The sequence below is a fragment of the Vipera ursinii genome (genome assembly GCF_947247035.1).
Source record: "Vipera ursinii genome assembly, chromosome: 2".
In the NCBI taxonomy this organism is placed as follows: Eukaryota; Metazoa; Chordata; class Lepidosauria; order Squamata; family Viperidae; genus Vipera; species Vipera ursinii.
In genome coordinates this window covers 10,418,657-10,440,033 of record NC_139513.1, presented here as the reverse complement: position 1 = coordinate 10,440,033, position 21,377 = coordinate 10,418,657, and the positions used below count along the sequence as shown (strand labels likewise).

Genomic DNA, 21,377 nt, shown 5'->3' with positions numbered 1-21,377 from the left:
CCCCTGAGAGCGAGTAAAACCGTGCTGGAGTATCTCAAAACCATAGTAAAATTGGATAGTATAGCAACACAGACCCAGATCGAATAAATAAAATGGGAGGATCTTAAAAATGGAAGGAGAGCATCCAGACTGCAAACCCAGCTCTTCTGCCACTAGGGCTGGGTAACCCCGGGACAATCCCCGTTCTCTCACAACGGTCAGAACCCGGGGAGCAGCCTGAAAGATGCAGCCGGGGAAAGAGATACCGCCTAGAGCTCTCACCTCTAAGACGGAACAGATGGAAACTCCTAACTCTTAATCACTCTCTCACAGTGGTTATACACCCGGCACCTTCCACAACCCAGGGGGAAAGGAAAAAAAGGGAGGACGATAGGGGAAACCAGTCAGCGAGATGGATTAGGGTAAAAACCCGTAAAGTCACAGAGTGGGGCTCAAGGATATGGTCCAGTGAATTATAATAGTCCATGCCTCCAGATGTCCAGGCATAAAAGTCCATACTCCACCCAGCCATAGTCACCGTACCAAGACGGTCGCGGCACTCCAACCCCCTCACCGCCAACTGTCTCAGACGACAACCAGGGCGGTCTCCACCACTCCAGCTTAAAACGCTGAAGCTGCTCCAAACCTTAGTTCATAATGGAAGTTGTAACTCAACCAGCATCCGGCTCCTGGGCAACTGGAAGGTTCTCCCGCGGAGCACAGTCAGCTGGTCGGCGCCAAGAAATGCAACACGGGGCTCAATCAGATCTTCCGGGCCCACACGGCTCTCCCAAACTTCCTCCGAGCAGCCGGGGCCCTCCAAAAAGCCGACAAACACTTCAGCATTTCCACGCCAACGCTGCTCCAAGCCGCGATTCATAGTTGATCAGTCAACATGCGGCTCCCCCAAGAAGCTGAAGGGCACTCCGGAACACCGCCAAGCTCTAAAAAGATGTCCCGGGCTCCACAGGCTTCGAAAATGCCTCCCAGGTTGATGGCATCCTTTGGCCAAAACCTCCAACTGGTGGTCCTACCTGCCGAAGATAGACTTTGGGCTCCAACGTCAGCCAGTTTGTTTCGGCTTCGTGTGTTGCATCCACCCAACCAGTGGAATCACTTCACCAAGGGCAGCAGTACCAGAAACCATAATTAAACTAGCAATGCCTTAGTTGAGGGATATGTAATTTCTGGTGTGAAAACTGATCCCCTCTTTGTGAGCGTGCAATGGGATGAAACTCAAATTTTATCTCATGGTCTTTACGGTTTAACAAAATTATAGTACAGTATTAAGAGGTTTTTCTCCTCTCATATTTCATCATTTTCCCCTTCGGTGTCACTGAGTTCTGTAGTGTGAGATCTTGCTGAAGTCCAAAATCCATCCTCAATCCCGCTCTCCCCCCCTTTTTTCTCATCTGCGGCTCTGTTCATTTTTCCCTTCTTTTCCCTTCCATGTCGCTCCCAAGCTTCTTCTACCATTTGCTAGTTTCCTTCCTAAATCAGCCACCAAGAAGCAGCTCCGCATTACAGCCTCTTCCGAGAAAAAAAAGGGAAATAATGGTTTTTAGAGATTCCACCCAGCTTTGTAGAAATGAAAGAAAATCAAAGCATTGGAATAAAATCCAGGATATTCGTTCCTCTCTATTTAGATTAGGCAGAAGGAAAGGGGATCTTTTCTGGGTAGGGAGAATATGAGGACATCAATCCCAGGTACAAAGGAGGAGATATAAGAAAGACACCCAAGACAAAGAAAGGATTCAAATTCAAATTTAGGGAAGAAATAGGGTGATTTTCAAGTATTAGTATGTCAAGGCAGATACGATATAGTTGCCATTACTGAAAGTTGGTGGGATGAAACTCACGACTAGAATATACTTAATGTGGAGAAAAGCAAGGTTTTACACGTAGGCAGCAAAAACTAAAGGTGCAAATTCAAGATTAGGCGAAAGCTGGATCAAAAACAGTTAACTGTGAGAGGGACGTTGGAGTCGGGTGGGGAATCACTCCCATTGCCCCATATTCCTTAAAATAAAAGAAAAGCCCCCCCTTTCCCTCCGTGGGGCGACCCCCTTCCCCCAAATCCTTTCCCCCGGAGGCTCCCCGTCCAGCCCTGCCTCCAGCCGGGATCCTGGCAGGCTCAGCCACCCTCCGGGGACCCAGGGGGGACTCGGGGCTACCTTCCTCCTGGCCGGCCGAGGGAGAGCAGGAGCAGCCCCACCTGCCCGGAGCGGGGCCGAGGAGCAGCCTGGCCGGACGCCCAGAAGTTGCACCGACGCCCGAAATGCCGCAAGGGGGAAAAAGGCGGGAAAGAAAAAAAATCCACGGAAACTCAACTCACCTCAGAAACAGCAGAGGTGGGTGGGAGAACGAGAGGAGCTTCCTAGAGGGGCGCTTCGGAGGCTTCTCCCCGCCTTTTCCGATTTCATTTCCTGCCTCCTGGGAGACTGGGCGCTCTGGCCCTTCCTTCCTCTACTCCTCCGGTAGATCCACCGGAGTTTCATGGCTTGGAAAGCGCCGCTTCCCCCTCGGAGGGCGCCGGGCGAGCCGCTTCTTTGACAGCCGGGTGGAGGCCGGAGAGGCCGGGAGCCTTTCCCTCCCTCCCTCCCTCTCTCCTCCCGGGATTGGGAAGAGGCGGCCGGGGATCCTCGCTCCCTGCTTCCCCCCGAAGTTTGGGTGGGTGTGGACTCGGAATCCCACATTCATCACCTGGCAAGGCTGAGATGGCTGTGGAGGATGGGCTGCGTGGTAGGGAGGCGGGCGTGATCAGGAGGGTCTGCCTAGCCCAGGGGGTAAGGCAACCTCGGCTCCTTTATGACTCATGGACTTCAACTCCCAGAATTCCTGAGCCAGCTATGCTGTCTCAGGAATTCTGGGAGTTGAAGTCCATGAATCATAAAAGAGCCGAGGTTGCCTACCCCTGATGCTGTCTCAGGAATTCTGGGAGTTGAAGTCCATGAGTCATAAAAGAGCCGAGGTTGCCTACCGCTGGCCTAGCCCAAAGAGGCTGCGGTGATGATGATGGAAGCGGGCGTGGCTGCTCCAGCGACCGGCCTTAATCGTGGCTTAATCATAGTTTACTCCCAGCCCACCGTCCAGGGCTCGTCGGCAGCTCTCCCTGAAGCAGAGGCGGCGGTGCTGCCTCCAGGCAAGCGAAGGAAACCTGCCCCCTCCTCCTGCCTGCTTCTCCCAGGAGGTGCAGAGGGCCAGTTGGATCCCCCGCCTGGCCTTTCGTGATTTCCTACGGAGCTCCGTCTTCACTCTTTCCTTGTGTGTGGAGCCCAAATGGGGCACTAGAAACAGCGAGCAGTGGGAGCCACGTTGCACGGGACAGGGATTTGCCTGCTTTACTCCCTAGTTACATTTTGCCCTGTTCTGCAACTCAAGAGCATCAGGAGACACCATCCGACAAGCTCTGTTTTACATCGTGGTTTGCTAACCGTGGGCTAACTCCATCTCCCCACGACTTAGGGGGAACCTCTTCCTCTTAATTACGTTGTGCTACCGTGGGAACTAGGGATCCAGGTCAAAGACCCCGCCCTCTGCTTGGACGGGGCGGGTAGGTGCCAGCAGCCCCCTGTAGTAGCCAATGGGAGACGGGCAGATCTCAGCTTCTGAGCGTATAGCAATTACGTCATAAAGGATATTTCTATGGGATCAAAAGGGAAAACACCGCTTGCAAAGTAAAAAAAAAAAAGCTAGGAAAACGTTACACTGCGTTGGGTTGCGGAGGAGATGCCATTTCATTGAGGATAGAGAAGGGCAGAATTAACCACGGTTCAGGGTAAGCGAGGAGCTAACTTAGATTAGTGTGGTTAATGAATCGCACAAATATTGCATTTCCATTTTTTGCTTGAAGTGGTATTTTCATGGAAAAGAGGTTAAGTGGGTTCGGACTGATAGAAACACGCAAGAAAAGTAGTTAATGTAGCATGATATCTATGAGCACTAATGAAATATCACAGTAAAGAATAAGAATATACTGAAAGGAATTTAAATTTGTGGTTAAAACCACAACTGTACACACAGTAGTAGCCTTAATTGCACACACAACAACCTCTCGTTAACTCAGTTTTGGGTAATATGGAACCTTTGCATTTCACACCAAATTGATTACATAATTGAAAGCGGCACTTTTTATGACCTACTACATATGTACGTCCTAAGTAAGATGGGGTTCATTTAATCACAAGTGTGTTGGGCACATGTAGGTAGCCACTAATGGTCTGCCCTTAAGAGCAGGGATCCATTCAAATCCAGAGGACATTTTTCCTAAAGTTCATCCGAAATCTACGTCTTTCAATTCAATCCAGGAAGTCAGAAGTCCCCAGCTAGAGAAGATGGAGTCAAAAGAATCAAGATGGCTGCTGCTTTAATGGGCATTAATAGCTTTAACACAGCTATTTTTTATTTAAGCTCCATTACTGTCGTAAGTTGAGGACTACTATTGTCTGTAACATTCTATGGAAGCGAAATTGGACATTGAAGAAGCAGGATAGGAAGGGTGCTGAGAGTTTTTGAACTTCAGTGTTGGGGAAGACTCCTGAGATTATCGTGGACAGCTAGATAGCTATTGCTTAAAACAGTAACATCAGTCTGGGTAACATAGTCATTTTTAATTATAGAAATTCTACCCAAGGACAATTGTATTTTTTCCCCATCTTAACACATCCTTCTTGATTTGATTCCATGCCTTGTCATAATCATTTTGCCATAGAATTTGTATTACTTTGATCTCATTTCTTTAAAATCGCTTTTTCCCATCAATTCTTTTTGGTTTCCATTTTCATATTTTGGTCAACTTCTTTGTCTATTTGCCATTCATTTTAAAACCAGCTAATGCCCTAAAATCCATTATTTTTTCCATTAATATTATGGTTTCTTCCAAAAGGTCTTTTAAAATTACCACAAAATCGTAAGCTAAGCCCTTTTTACTTCTGGGCTTCCCTCCGCTGCGCTCTAGGATACCTATTCTATCCTTCTACAGGGAGTCCTTGACTTACAATAGTTCTTTTAGCGACCGTTCAAAGTTACAACGGCACTGAAAAAAGGTAATTTATGACCATTTTTCAGTTACAACCTTTGCAGCGTCCCCATGGTCATCTGATCAAAATTCAGATGGTTGGCAACCATCTCATACTTACGACTATTGCTGTGTCCCAAGGTCACGTGATCACTTTTGCAGACTTCCTTCTGACAAGCAAAGTCAATGGGGGAAGCCAGATTCATTTAACAACCGCGTGACTGACTTACCAACTGCAGTGATTCACTCAGCAACTGTGGCAGAAAAGGTCGTAAAATGGGACAAAACTCACTTAACAAACGTCTCATTTAACAACAGAAGTTCGGGTCGTAAGTCTAGGACTGCCTGTATATATTTCCTGGATTTATTTATTTATTTATTTATTTATTTGATTTATATACCGCCCTTCTCCTGGAGGACTCAGGGCGGTGTACAGGGCAATAAAATAAGAATACATTAGATAAATAATTCTAAAACCCAAATCCATCAGGCCAGGCCGGCTTGTTCGAATAGATAAGTTTTTAGATCACGCCGGACGGAGCGAAGGTCGGGGGCCATCCGGAGTTCAGCCGGTAAGCGGTTCCAAAGGATTGGTGCACCCACCGAGAATGCTCTCCCCCTGGGGGTCACCAGCCGACATTCTCTGACCGGTGGTACCCTAAGGAGGCCCTCTCTGTGGGAACGTACAGGACGGAGGGACGTTGACGCCGGCAGTAGGTGCTCCTGTAGGTAATCCGGACCCACGCCATGTAGGGCTTTGTATGTCATCACCAGCACCTTGAATTTCACTCGGAAGGCAACTGGAAGCCAGTGCAGCTCACGGAGCAGAGGTGTAATATGGGAGTATCGGGAGACCCCCAAAAGTACTCGTGCAGCTGCACTCTGCACCAGCTGAAGCTTCCGAGTGGTTCTTAAGGGCAGCCCCATGTAAGGAGCGTTGCAGTAGTCCTGCCCAGCTCAAGAGAGTTTTCAGGGCTTCCAAGATCTTAGCATAGACCTTTTTCACTGTCCCTTTTTCTTTTTAAATTCTTAGTCACAAGAGACCTATAACAGAATAACAAGAGTTGTAGTCTTCAAGTCCAACCCTCCCTGCCCAAAGCAGGACTCTTTATATAAGAGCCTTGGTGGAGCAGTGGGCTAATGCCTCCTTAAGTAACACCAGCTGCCTGCAATTAGTGCAGGTTCAAGTCCCACCAGGCTCAAGGTTGACTCAGCCTTCCATCCTTCTGAGGTAGGTAAAATGAGGACCCAGATTGTTGGGGGCAATTAAGCTGACTTTGTAATAATGCCGCTTGGGGTGTGTGTGAAAGACCTAATAAGCAGGCATATACATAGAATGAAGGCTACTGCTAAGCTTGTAAGCCGCCCTGAGTCTTCGGAGAAGGGCAGGATATAAATGAAATTAAAATAAAAAAAATAAAAAAATAAATAATTCCAGAGAATTTTAGGAACTTTACTTCTAAGGGTTGAACAACTATGAAAAAGTGTTTCACCATCTTAGGTCTTCTTCCATGTGAGTTTTCTGGTATTTCCCTTTTAAGCAAAAGATTTCTACACTCCATGAGTCTTTATGGCTTCATTCTTTTATGAATCTTTTGATGACGTCCAAGGGTTTGTTTTCGGGAAAAGCATTTCCCACATTCCGCACATTTATACGGTTTCTCTCCAGTGTGGATTCTCTGATGAACCCGAAGCAGGGATGCTCTGACAAAACCTTTCTCACAGTCCCCACATTTATAGGGCTTCTCTCCTGTGTGCCCCTTCTGGTGTCTCCGGAGTTCAGAAGAAACCAGAAATCGTTTCTCACATTCTGGGCATTGATAGGGCCTGTCTCCGGTGTGAAGTGTCTCGTGTCGAATTAGGTGTGACCTTTGGGAGAAACATCTCCCACATTCTGAGCACATTTCGTTTTTCTGCACAGGCTTGTAAGGCTTCTTTGCTTTGTGAATCGTCTCATGTCTCCTAAGATATTCATGGCAAGAAAAAGCCTTCCCACACTCCAGACATTTATATGGTTTCTCTCCACTATGGGTCCTCTGATGTATCAAAAGTCTATTTTTCTGATAAAAACATTTATCGCACTCCGAGCATTTATGGGGCTTCTCTCCTGTATGGACTTGCCAGTGACTTCTGAGGTGAGCTGAATGAATAAACGCTTTCCCACAGTCTAAACATTTGTATATTTTTTCCCCTCTGTGAATTTTCTTGTGATGTCCGAGGCTTGACATCGTACGAAAAAATTTTCCGCACTCGATGCACTGATAGGGTTTGTCCCCTGTGTGGATCATCTGATGTCGAAAAAGACTTTCCTTTATAGCAAAACGTTTCCCACAATCGTTACATTTATAGGGTTTTTCTCCTGTGTGCGTCTTTTGGTGTCTCCAAAGTGTGAAAGAAGTCCCAAATCGTTTGTCACATTTTGGGCATTCATGGGGTCTTTCCTCAGTGTGGCTTCTCTGATGTCGCTGCAGGTTTGTTTTCGTGGAAAAACATTTCCCACACTCCTGACATTCATAAGGTTTTTCCCCAGTGTGGATTCTCTGATGTCGCTGCATGGCTGATTTTCTGGAAAAGCATTTCCCACATTCTAGGCACGTTCTGCTTTCCTCCTCTGTGTGTATTTTATCATGTTTGCAAAGAGATGAACTACGAGTGAAACATTTTCCACACTTTAAGCATTTATAAAGTTTTATTTCCATGTGAACTTTCCTATGGACTTTGAGACTTGTTTTTTGAACAAAGATTTTTCACACTCCAGACACTGATAAGGTTTTTGTCCAGTGTGGATTTCTTGATGTTTAAGCATCTCTGAGTTTTGAGAAAAGCAAAGCCCACACTGCACACAATTGCAGGGTTTCTCCTCAGTTGGGCTGTTCTGAGGCCTGGAAAAACACTGAGGCCTTCCTGAGGCCTGTTTCCCTGGTGGATATGTTAATGAGCCCTGATGTCCCAGCCTTTAGCAAAATGCTTCCCACACTCTCCACATTTATAGGGCTTCAGTCTGGGGTGGCTCTGGAGACGTTTGGGAAAGCCCCACAGCGACAAAATGAATTCCCACACTTCAAACACAGATGGGATCCATTCCCCATGTCCAGCTTCCGGTTAATCAAAAGGAGGGATTTGTGAGCAAAGGATATCCCGCACTCAGAGCACTTGAAGAGTCTCTCCTGATTCCTCTGAGGTGACCTTCTATTGAAGTATTTCTCCACCCAGCATAATTTCCGGCACCTTGTCAGTTGCAGGGATTTCTAAGCGGAGAAAATCTAACAACTGGAACATTGTCCACTTTTCCTGGGGTCACCTTCTGAAGGAAAAAGAAGAAGAAAGATTCGTGATGGCTGAGAGAATACCAATAGCACTTAGACATGTATACCGCTTCCCAGTGCTTTACTGCCCACTCTAAGCGGTTTACAGAATTGGCATATTGCCCCCCAACAATTTGATTCCTCATTTTACCAACCTCAGAAGGATGGAAGGCTGAATTAACACAGCAAAGATCCCTGGTCACATGTCAGGTAGCTCCAATGCAGAGAGAACAACCTATGTAGTTATTCATGGACACTGTTCTTTGGGCCTCCACAGATTGAACATGGGATCCTCCTAAAATGGCTTTCTATTATACATTTAGTTTAGGGAGGATGTAAATATATTCATCGGGGTCAGCAATACCTCATGGTGGGGGTTGAGACCCCCAGTGAAACTTAAATTTTATCTCGTGGCCTTTGTGGTTTAATAAAATTATAGTAAGCTATTAAAAAGGTTTTCTCCTCTCATATTTCATCATTTTCCCTTCGGTGTCATTGAATTCTGCAGTTTGCGGTCTTGGTCAAGTCCAACATCCATCCTGAATCCCTTCCTCTTACCCCCTCTCCATTCCCTCTTTCCCCCTTTTCTCATCTGCAGTTCTGTTCATTTTTCCCTTCCTTTCCTCTCCAGTCAGTTAATTTTAATTTTGTTAAATTTTAATTTTATTAAATTTATATAACTAAGGTATGTAGGAAGCGCATCACAATAGTAATGGGGGACTTTAATTACCCTGATATCAACTGGGAGAGAAATTCTGCACCAAGTGGAAGATCTAACAGATTCCTGACAAACCTAGCAGACAACTTTCTCTCCCAAAAAGTAGAGAAGGGAACTAGGGGATTAGCCATATTGGATTTAATTCTCACTAACAGAGATGAAATGATAGAAAGTGTCGAAGACACAGGAACCTTGGGGGGGAAGTGATCATGCAATATTGGAATTCAACATTATGGAAGCACAAGCAATAGAATACAGCCAAACTAAAGTCTTGGACTTTAAAAGAGCTAATTTCAATAAACTTGAGAGACCTTGGGAAGAATTCCATGGATGAGAATCCTAAAGGGGAAAACAACTCAAGAAGCTTGGGAAATTTTGAAAAGTGAGATAACAAAGGCCCAGTCTAGCACAATACCAACAAAGAAGAAAAATAACAGCTTTCAAAAGAAACCAGCATGGCTGCATAAAGAACTCTCTGATAAACTGAAAGATAAAAAGGACAAGTATAAGAAGTGGAAAGAGGGGCACATAACTAAGGCAGAATATCAGCAAACAGCCCATGCCTGCAAAGATGAAGTGAGGAAAGCTAAGGCTCAAAATGAACTAAGGCTTGGGACCAAAGTCAAAAATAACAAAAAAAGCTTCTTTCAACATATAAAAACAAGAAAAAAGTTAAGGAAATGATTGGTCCATTAGTGGGGGAAAGTGGCAAGAAGGTGACAAGCAATAGGGAGAAAGCAGAACTATTTAATTCGTTTTTTGCATCTGTCTTTACACAAAGGGAAAAAACAGTCCAACCTACCAAAACCAGTGCCATAAAAAACAGAATAGAAATGCAAGTTAAGATAGGCAAGAAAATGGTGAGCACCTGTCCAGCCTAGACAAGTTCAAATCACCAGGACCAGATGGATTACACCCCGAGGTTCTCAAGGAACTGGCAGACGTGATCTCAGAACCACTGAACTATATTTTTCAAAGATCCCTGGAGCACTGGGAAACTACCAGAGGACTGGAAGAAAGCTGATGTAGTTCCCATATTCAAAAAAGGGGAAAAAATAGATCCAGGAAACTACGGACCTATCAGCCTGACCTCAATACCTGGGAAGATTCTGGAAAAGATAATCAAACAACAAATCAGCGAACACCTTGATGCGAACAAAGTTATCACTAAAAGCCAACATGGGTTTGTCAAAAACAGATCATGCCAGACAAATCTTATTGCATTCTTTGACCAAGTGACAAAACTAGTGGACCAGAGGAATGCTGTAGATATAATTTACTTGGACTTCAGTAAGGCATTTGATAAAGTAGATCACAACCTACTACTTGGTAAGATAGAAAAATGTGGGTTAGATAGCATCACCACCAGATGGATTCGTAGCTGGCTGACAGGCCGTACTCAGCGTGTGGTCCTCAATGGAACGGCATCTACATGGAAGGAAGTGTGTAGTGGGGTGCCCCAGGGCTCTGTTCTGGGCCCAGTGCTCTTCAACATCTTCATCAACGATTTGGATGAGGGGATAGATGGGGAAGTCATCCAATTTGCAGACGACATCAAGCTGGCAGGAATACCCAATACTCCAGAAGATAGGCTTAAGATACAGGAGGATCTGGACAGACTCAAACACTGGGCACTATCTAACAAAATGAAATTCAATTGTGAAAAAAGTAAGGTTCTACATTTAGGCAGGAAAAATCAAATGCACAGGTATAGTATAGGTGGTACCTTGCTCAATAGTAGTAACTGTGAGAGGGATCTCGGAGTCTTAGTAGACAATCACTTCAATATGAGCAAGCCGTGTGCTGCAGCTGCCAAAAAAGCCAACACAGTGCTAGGCTGCATTAACAGAGGGATAGAATCAAGATCACGTGAAGTACTAATACCACTTTACAATGCTTTGGTAAGGCCACACCTGGAACACTGCATCCAGTTTTGGTCACCACGATGTAAAAAAGATGTCGAGACTCTAGAAAGTGTACGGAGAAGAGCAACAAAGATGATTGGGGGACTGGAGGCTAAAACATATAGGGAACGATTGCTGGAATTGGGTATGTGTAGTTTAATGAAGAGAAGGGTGAGTGGGGTGACATGATAGTAGTGTTCCAATATCTCAGGGGCTGCCACAAAGAAGAGGGAGTCAAGCTATTCTCCAGAGCACCTGAAAGCAGGACAAGAAGCAACGGATGGAAACTAGTCAAGGAGAGAAGCAACCTAGAACTAAGGAGAAACTTCCTGACAGAACAACTAACCAGTGGAATAACCTGCCTCCAGAAGTGGTGAATGCTCCAACACTGGAAGCTTTTAAGAAGAGACTGGCCATCCTCCTCCTCCTCCTCCTCATTATTACTATTATTATTATTATTATTATTATTATTATTATTAATCTCCACTAGCTTTATTGTTGCTCAGGTTTCCTAAGGTCAGTGAGCACCTCATCATGGTTATCAGGTACGTTAAGCTCGTTCTTGTATAGTTCTTCTGTGAAGGACAGTTGCAGGAATTGTTTATGGCCAGTCTTGGGAAAAGATGAACTGGGGGGTGACATAATAACAGTATTCCAATATTGGGGGGAGGGGTTAGAGAAGAGGGCGTCCACCTGTTTTTGAAAGCACTTGAAGGCAGGAAAAGAAACAATGGATGGAAACAAATCAAAGAGAAAAGCAACCTGGAGCTAAGCAGAAACTTCCTAACAGTGTGGACAATTAACCTGTGCAACAGTTTGTCTTCAGAAGTTGTGGGTGCTCCATCACCGGAGGCTTTGAAGAAGAGTCTGGATAGCCACCTGTCTGGAAGGGTATGGGGTCTCCTGCTTGAGGAGGGGGTTGGACTAGAAGACCTCCAAGGTCCCTTCCAGCTGTATTGGGATTGATAAAACCCACCGAGGGGCTGCCACCTCACAGCCTCTTCAAAGCAAAACCAGGAAAATAATGATTTGTTATAAGATTCTGCCCAGCTTTGCAGAAAGAAAAGGAAAACAAAGAATTAGAATAAAAGCAAAGAATATTCATTCCTCTCTATTTAGATTGAGCAGAAAGAAAGTGGATCTTTTCTGGGTTGGGAGAATATGAGATCAATTCAATTTAAACTCCCCCCTCCTTAAACCAAACTCCCCCCCCCAACTGAAGGGAGAAGGCGGGTCTTTCTTTCCATTGCCCCATATTCCCCCCCCCCCAATAAACCCTTTCCCTCCGTGGGGCGACCCCCTTCCCCCAAATCCTTTCCCCCGGAGGCTCCCCGTCCAGCCCTGCCTCCAGCCGGGATCCTGGCAGGCTCAGCCACCCTCCGGGGACCCAGGGGGGACTCGGGGCTACCTTCCTCCTGGCCGGCCGAGGGAGAGCAGGAGCAGCCCCACCTGCCCGGAGCGGGGCCGAGGAGCAGCCTGGCCGGACGCCCAGAAGTTGCACCGACGCCCAAAATGCCGCAAGGGGGGAAAAAGGCGAAAAAACGTGGGAGCTGGGGAGAGGAGAGTAGGTAGAACGAGAGGAGCTTCCTAGAGGGGCGCCTCGGAGGCTTCTCCCTCCCTGTTCGATTTCATTTCCTGCCTCCTGGGAGACTGGGCGCTCTGGCCCTTCCTTCCTCTACTCCTCTGGTAGATCCACCGGAGTTTCATGGCTTGGAAAGCGCCGCTTCCCCCTCGGAGGGCGCCGGGCGAGCCGCCTCTTTGACAGCCGGGTGGAGGCCGGAGAGGCCGGGAGCTTTTCCCTCTTTCCCTCCCTCTCTCCTCCCGGGATTGGGAAGAGGCGGCCGGGGGTCCTCGCTCCCTGCTTCACCCCGAAGTTTGTGGAGGGACTAGGACGAGGGATACCCCGTCCGGCACCTGGCAAGGCTGAGATGGCTGTGGAGGATGGGCTCCGTAGTAGGGAGGCGGGCGTGGTAAGGAGGGTCTTGCCTAGCCCAGGGGTAGGCAACCTCGGCTCTTTTATGACTCATGGACTTCAACTCCCAGAATTCCTGAGTCAGCTATAGCTGACTCAGGAATTCTGGGAGTTGAAGTCCATGAGTCATAAAAGGGCCGAGGTTGCCAACCCCTGATGCTGACTCAGGAATTCTGGGAGTTGAAGTCCATGAGTCATAAAAGGGCCGAGGTTGCCAACCCCTGATGCTGACTCAGGAATTCTGGGAGTTGAAGTCCATGAGTCATAAAAGGGCCGAGGTTGCCAACCCCTGATGCTGACTCAGGAATTCTGGGAGTTGAAGTCCATGAGTCATAAAAGGGCCGAGGTTGCCTACCCCTGATGCTGACTCAGGAATTCTGGGAGTTGAAGTCCATGAGTCATAAAAGAGCCGAGGTTGCCTACCCCTGATGCTGACTCAGGAATTCTGGGAGTTGAAGTCCATGAGTCATAAAAGAGCCGAGGTTGCCTACCCCTGATGCTGACTCAGGAATTCTGGGAGTTGAAGTCCATGAGTCATAAAAGAGCCGAGGTTGCCTACCCCTGATGCTGACTCAGGAATTCTGGGAGTTGAAGTCTATGAGTCATAAAAGAGCCGAGGTTGCCTACCCCTGATGCTGACTCAGGAATTCTGGGAGTTGAAGTCCATGAGTCATAAAAGCCGAGGTTGCCTACCCTTGATGCTGACTCAGGAATTCTGGAAGTTGAAGTCAATGAGTCATAAAGGAGCTGAGGTTGCCTAGCCCATAGAGGCTGCGGTGATGATGGAACCGGGCATGGCTGCTCCAGGGACAGAGACCAGCCTAGGACACTGAGCTTGTTGACAGAAGATCAGCAGTTTGGCAGGTCGAATCCCGAGTGCCAGAGTGCCACGTAACAGAGTGAGCACCTGTTACTTGTCCCAGCTTCTGCCAACCTAGCAGTTCGAAAGCACATAAAAATGCAAGTAGAAAAATAGGGACCACTCCGGTGGGAAGGTAACAGCGTTCTGTGCGCCTTTGGCGTGTAGTCATGCCGGCCACATGACCACAGAGACGTCCTCGGACAAGCGCGGGCTCTTCGGCTTTGAAACGGAGATGAGCACCGGCCCCTAGAGTTGGAAATGACTAGTACGCATGTGCGGGGGAACCTTTGCTTTTACCTTTACTCCCAGTCCTGGAAGTCAGTCTGCTCCTCCTCCCTGCTTCTCCCAGGAGGTGCAAAGGGAGAGTTGGATCCCCTGCCTCGCCTTTCGTGATTTCCACTCCCCGTGTATGTTGAGCTGAAATGGGGCACTGGGAGTTGGAAACAGCAAGCAGAGGGAGCCACGTTGCATCCCGGGATCATGGGTTGTATGGGACGGTGATTTGCCTGCTTTAGTTCCTAGTCTATGTTTTTCCCTATTCTGCATCTCAGAGCATCAGGAAACACCATCCGATAAGCTTTGTTATCATCACGGTTTCCTGATCGTGAGGTAACTGGTCTGTTTGTATAATTTTTCCAGCCACAAATGAGGAATCTTTACAGAATAACACAGTTAAAGAGAAGCTAGCAGGTCTTCTAGCCCAATCCCCTGCCTAAGCAAGAAGTCCTATAATCATTCTAGACAATTAATTAATTGTTTTGAATTAATTGTTTTAACTGATTTTAATTTTTGTATGTTATGCTTTTAATTTTTCCCTGTAAACCACCCTGAGTCCTACGGGAATAGGGTGGTATATAAATTTAATCAAATAAAATAAATAAAAATAAATAAGTGACTGTCTAATCTTCTTAAAAGCATCCACCATGGAGGACTCACAACTTTTGGAGACAAGCTTGTGTGCTTATTGTTCTAAATATTAGGAAATTTCTCCTTAGTTCTAGGGTGGATCTCTCCTTGGTTAATTTCCAGCCATTACTTTTTGTTCACCCCATCACTTGCTTTGGAAAATAGGTTGACCCCCTCTTCGTGACCCCTTCTCAATTGTTCGGAGACTGCCCTCTTGTCACCCCTAGTCCTTCTCTTCGTTCGACTCACTAGACATAACCAGTGCCTTCAACCATTTGTCTACTCATCTTTGTTGCTCTTCTCTGCACCCTTACTTGTCTGAACATCTGTATCGTGATACACAATGTACCAAACCACAAAGATGCACTTTAGCCCAATCTGGATTTTTTAAACAAGTTCATGAATTAATGGTTTGAAAACACTTGGGTGGTAGCAAAGAAATCCCAGGGGTAGGACCTAAATTTAATGTTACTTTGCCTTGTTGGTCTTAGAAAGAAACATGAGATTACAGGGTCAAGACAGATGTCAGCTCTTCAAGGGAGGCTAAGTCAGGGAACAAAACCCAAAAGAATGGTTATTTTATTGATATAGTCTAGAGTAACGGAATATTAAGATGGTAGCCATGAAATTCCCGTTCTACGGAAGATAAAGTTGGAGGAGTATAAACACAGGCAGTTTTGGAAATTTAGTGTTGGAGAACAATACCAAGATTATCATGGATAACCAAGTAATTACATGTCCATTGTTTGCACAAGCACGTTCAGTTTCAAATTCTCCCTAATAATCTGTTGTTCAATTCCAAGTATCATTTCATTTACTTTAAATATTTAACTCTACACAAGAAAAATATGAAACAGTAAATCCCTCTGCAATCATTTGATCTCTTTACCTTCACTCTCCCCTCGTCTGATTCTTCTGATGTCTCCCTTTTGAGCAAAAACATTTCTACATTCTTATATGAGTCTTTATGGCTTCACTCCTGTATGGACGTTTTGATGCTTTTCAAGGTGATCTTTTCGGGAAAAGCATTTCCCGCACTCCCCGCATTTGTATGGCTTCTCCCCCGTGTGGATTCTCACATGAACCCGAAGCACTGTTGCTGTGAGAAAACCTTTCCCACACTCCCCACATTTATAGGGCTTCTCCCCCGTGTGGATTCTCTCATGAATCCGAAGCAGTGCTGCTGTGAGAAAGCATTTCGCACACTCCCCACATTTATAGGGCTTCTCCCCTGTGTGGATTCTCTCATGAACCCGGAGCATTGTTGCTGTGAGAAAACATTTTGCGCACACTCCACATTTATAGGGCTTGTCTCCTCTGTGCCCCCTCTGGTGTCTTAGGAGTTGAGCAGACTCTACAAATCGTTTCTCACATTCTGGACATTGATAGGGCCTGTCTCCGGTGTGAAGCCTCTGATGTCGAATTAGGTGTGCCTTTCTGGAAAAACATCTCCCACATTCTGGACACTTTTCCTTTTTCTGCACTTTGCATTTTATTCCTGTGTGAAGCTTTACATGGATCAAAAGCTGCGTGTTGCGAGTAAAGCCCTTCCCACACTGCACACACTTGTAAGGCTTCTCTCCTGTGTGAATCCACTGGTGTTCTCTGAGATATTGTTTCCAACGAAAGGATTTCTCACACAATGAGCATTTATAGTGTTTCTCTCCTGTATGTATTTGGCAGTGACGTCTAAATTGGAATGAATGAGCAAATGCTCTCCCACAATCTAAACATCTGAATTTTTTTTCTCCCCTGTGCACATTCTCATGAAGTCTCAGGCCTGATATCAAACGAAAAAATTTTCCACACTCGATGCACCGATAGGGCTTCTCCCCTGTGTGGATTGTCTGATGTTGAAAAAGAGCTGACTTTTCAAAAAAACCTTTCCCACAAACCTGACATTTATAGAGTTTTTCTCCCGTGTGCCTCCTTTGGTGTTTACGAAGTGCGGCAGGAGTCAGATATTGTTTCTCACATTCTGGGCATTGATGGGGTCTTTCCCCAGTGTGAATTCTCTGATGTTGCAGCAGGTATGACTTGCTGGAGAAACATTTCCCACATTCTTGGCAGGTTCTGCTTTCCTCATTTCCGTGGGTTTCATTATGTCTGCAAAGAGATGAACGGCGAGTAAAACATTTCCCACACACGAAGCATTTATAAGGATTCTGTCCTGTGTGAATTTTCTCATGTTTTTTTAAAAAATGTATATAACGGAAAAATTCCCCACACTCCAGACATTGATAAGGTTTTTCTCCGGTGTGGATTTGTTGATGTTTAAGCAGCTCTGGTTTGTGAGGAAAGCGCTGCCCACATTGCATACACTTGTAGGGCTTCTCTTTAGTCGGGCTGTTCCGAGGCCTCGAAAGACACCAACTGCCGGGAAATCGTCCCCAGCGCTTCCAGGATTCCTGAGGTCTCTTTCCCTGGTGGATCCGCTGATGGGCTCCAAGGTCCGAGCCTTTAGCAAAACGCATCCCGCACTCTCCACATTTATAGGGCCTCAGTCCAGGGTGGCGCCTGAGATGTTTGGCAAAGCTCCACATTCCAGGAAAGGAGTTCCCACAAAGAAAACACAGATGGGAACCGTCCCCCGTGTGCATCTTCCGGTGGATCAAAAGGAGGGACCGGTAAGCAAAGGATTTCTCACACTCGGAGCATTTGGAGAGTCTCCCCTGATTCCTCTGAGGGGACCTTTGGCCAAAGCATTCCTCCCTCTGCATAATTTCCAGGGGCTGCTCAATTGCAGGGCTTTCTAACCGAGAAAACTCTTTAACAAGCAGAACTTTGGACAAAACGTTGGGAGACGGGCAGGAGGATGGGCTCCAGCATGAGTCCCAAAGAAGAAAACTAAGCCTCTGGTTCCAGTGAGTGACCCAGACTGGATCCTGGAAGCAGAACTTTATCCAAAGGATTTCCCGGTGGCACCTGCTGGATGAAGAGGAAAAGATGTAAAGAGAAGAGGAAGATTTCTTCAGCTCTCCAAATAGCCCAAACAATGGCTAGAAGACACCTTACATGAACCATGGAGGGGTCCCCAAAGCCGCCATTCCCCCCCCCAATCAAACCAATGCTGGGATCCTCCCTGTGGACCTGACCTCCCCCCCCCGCCCTTTTCTTAGAAATTTGAGAGGAGGGATGGCTGACGGAGTCCCTGGTGCTCCACATTTGCCTGCCTGAATTGTGGATGATCCCTTTTTGTTTTGCTGCTGTGTGTGTGTGTGTGTGTGTGTGTGTGTGTGTGTGTGTGTGTATGTTGCTATATGTGAGAGAAATGGCAAAGATTCCCCCCTATAGGATTTGTATGTGTCAGGTAGCTCTAATTATGCAGAGCATAATTGCCTATGTAGGTATTCATGGACACTGTTCTTTGGGCCTCCAGAGTGAACATGGGGTCCTCCTAAAATGGCTTCCTATTGTTTCTTTATAGTTTAGGGAGGGTATAAATATATTCAAGGGACGCAGTGGCTCAGTGGGTTAGGACACTGAGCTTGTCGATCAGAAGGTCGGCAGTTTGGCGGATCAAATCCCGAGTGCCGCGTAGCAGAGTGAGCGCCTGTTACTCGTCCCAGCTTCTGCCCACCTAGCAGTTCGAAAGCACGTAAAAATGCAAGTAGAAAAATAGGGACCACTACGGTGGGAAGGTAACAGCGTTCCGTGCGCCTTTGGCACCTAGTCATGCCGGCCAGATGACCACGGAGACGTCCTCGGACAAGCGCTGGCTCTTCGGCTTTGAAACGGAGATGAGCACCGGCCCCTAGAGTCGGAAACGACTAGCACGCATGTGCGGGGGAACCTTTACCTTTACCTAAATATATTCATCAGGGACAACAATACCTGATGGTGGGGGTTGAGACCCCCGTTTCCACAAAGGGAGGCTGATGGCATCCTTTGGCCAAAACTTCCACCTGGTGGTCCTACCTGCCCAAGATAGACTTTGGGCTCCCACGTCAGCCAGTTTGTTTCGGCTTTGTGTGTTGCATCCACCCAACCACTGGAATCAGTTCACCTAGGGCAGTAACACCAGAAACCATGGTTAAATTAGCAATACTTTAGTTGAGGGATGTGTAATTTCTGGTCTGAAAACTGATCCCCGCTTTGGGAGTGTGTGATGGGGACGAAACTCAAATTTTATCTCGTGGCCTTTACGGTTCAGCAAAAGTATAGTATTAACAAATTTTTCTCCTCTCCTTTCACATTTCATCATTTTTCCCTTCAGTGTCATGGAATTCTGCAGTTTGAGGTCTTGGTCAAGGCCCAATCCATCCTAAATATCCTCCTGTTCTTTCTCTCTTTCTCTATTCTCTATTTCCTTCTCTCATCTGCAGCTCTGTTCATTTTCCCCTTCTTTTCCCCTCCATTTCTCCCCGAAGCTTCTTCTACCATTTGCTCGTTTCCTTTCTAAATCAGCCACCAAGAAGCAGCGGCCACTCACAGCCTCTTCCGAGAAAAACAAGGGAAAACGTGGTTTTTAAAGATTCTGCCCAGCTTCGTAGAGAGAAAATGAAATCAAAGCATTAGAATAAAATCCAGGATATTCATTCTCTATTTAAGCCAGGGATTCCCAACCGAGGGTGCTCGCACTCCTTCGGGGTGCGAGATGATATTCCTGCGGGCGCGAAAACTTGGGTTTACAAGTTTCAAAATTATAGTATATATGCTAAGCTTGTAAGCCGACCTGACTCTTCGGAGAAGGGCGGGATATAAATGGAATTAAAATAAAATAAAAAAATAAAAAATAATTCATTGCCGTTATTTCAAAATTTGGTAAGGGGTGCGAGAATATATCAGAAGCATTTTAGGGGTGCATGATATAGAAAAGTTTGGGAACCAATGATTTAAACAGAAAGAAAGTGGGTATTTTCTGGATTGGGAGAACATGATCCCAATTTGAGTTATTTAAATCATTTTTCCCCTTAAATCAACCTCCCCCCCAGTTGAAGAAGGAGGCCTACTTTGTGCCAGATATTATAATAATAATAATAATAATAATAATAATAATAATAATAATAATAATGATGATGATGATGATGATGATGATGATGATGTTGGAAGGGACCTTGGAGGTCATCTAGTCCAACCCCCTGCTCAGGCAGGAAACCCTATACCATTTCAGACAAATGGCTGCCCAGTCTCTTCTTAAAAACTTCCATGGCTGGAGCATTCACAACTTCTGGAGGCAGGTTGTTCCACTGGTTAATTGTTCTGTCAGGAAATTTCTCCTTAGTTCTAGGTTGCTTCTTTCTTTGGTTAGTTTCCACCTGTTACTTCTTGTCCTGCCTTCAATGCTTTCAAGAATAGCTTGACTCCCTCTTTTTTATGGCAGCCCCTGAGATACTGGAACACTGCTATCATGTCCCCCCTCGTTCTTCTCTTTATTAAACTAAGCTTAACCAATTCCAGCAACCGTTCTTTATATTTTTAGCCTACAGTCCCCTGATCGTCTTTGTTGCTCTTCTCTGTACCCTTTCTAGAGTCTCAACATCTTGTTTACATCATGGTGACCAAAACTGGATGCAGTATTCCAATTGTGGCCTTATCAAGATATTGTAAAGTGGCATTAATACTTCACGTGATCTTGATTCTATCCCTCTGTTAATGCAGCCTAGCACTGTGTTGGCTTTTTTGGCAGCTGCAGCACACTGCTGGCTCATATTGAAGTGATTGTCCACTAGGACTCCGAGATCTCTCTCACGGTTGCTACTATTGAGCAAGGTACCACCTATGCTATACCTGTGCATTTGATTTTTCCTGCCTAAATGTAGAACCTTATTTTTTTCACCATTGAATTTCATTTTGTTAGATAGTGCCCAGTGTTCGAGTCTGTCCAGATCCTCCTGTATCTTAAGCCTATTTTCTGGAGGGTTGGCTATTCCTGCCAGCTTGGTGTCGTCTGCAAATTTGATGAGTTCGATGATGATGATAACTTTATTGTCACTTTGAATGTACACCAATCGGCATACATCAAAATAAAATTTTGTTGCATACAGCTCTCAAAGGGTCACCACCTCCCGCTCAAATTTCACATTGTCCATTTTAGTCTCTAGGGCAGGGGTGTCAAACTCAATTTCATTGAGGGCCACATCAGCATTGCGGTTGCCCTCAGGGGGCCGAGTGGGTATGGCCAGGGTGGGCGTGGCCAGAGTGCATATGGCCTAATGGGTGGGAGTGGCCAGCTCTACATGGTTCGCATCAAGGGTGCCTATGGGGGCCTGGGCAGGAGTGGGACAGATCTGAGGGTCTCTGGGCCAGGGCCAAGGCAGTGGGGACCGTTCCCTCACTGTTTCCAGGATGGCTTCGTGGGCCACATGAAACCACTTCGTGGGCCGGATCCAGCCCCCGGGCCTTGTGTTTGACATGTCTGCTCTAGGGAGTGAACGATGGCAAACAGGACAGATGGAAATGGGGCTCCATGTGGATTAGCCCTCAAATTCGCTTGTATTCTGACAACCTCGGCTTCTTTCCTTTTTCTGATCCTGACTCTTCCACCTTTTCCTTAAAGAGGCCTTGCTTCTTTTCGCCCCTGGAGCACGCTGCTGCCGCCACCAACTCCTCCAAAAGCCTCTCTCTCTTCCTCTGGGCCTGCCGGCAGCCTCATCCAGTTCCTTTGCTCCATAAGCTCCAGGTCCTCTCCTCCTCTGGAAACAGCCCTGATTTGCAATACAATCCATCACTGGGCCAGCAGTCAGATCTTGCTGCTGGCAGAACAAATTCAAA

The 21,377-nt window shown here is 46.3% G+C and overlaps 2 protein-coding genes across 3 annotated transcripts in view; one reads left to right on the top strand and one right to left on the bottom strand.

Moving 5' to 3' along the window:
• LOC310636518 (uncharacterized protein) overlaps positions 1–18,576 on the bottom strand; it is a 59,093-nt gene extending 40,517 nt beyond the window's left edge. The window contains exons 1-2 of the mRNA XM_083356436.1: positions 18,498–18,576; positions 15,120–17,588 (exon numbers count right to left, since the gene is read on the bottom strand). Coding sequence (XP_083212562.1) covers positions 15,629–17,383 — 1,755 coding nt within the window. The 5' untranslated portion in view covers positions 17,384–17,588; positions 18,498–18,576 and the 3' untranslated portion in view covers positions 15,120–15,628. The remainder of the gene's footprint in view (positions 1–15,119; positions 17,589–18,497) is intronic.
• Positions 1–21,377, top strand: part of LOC310636510 (uncharacterized protein) — a 161,530-nt gene that overhangs the window by 127,901 nt on the left and 12,252 nt on the right. The window lies entirely within an intron of this gene.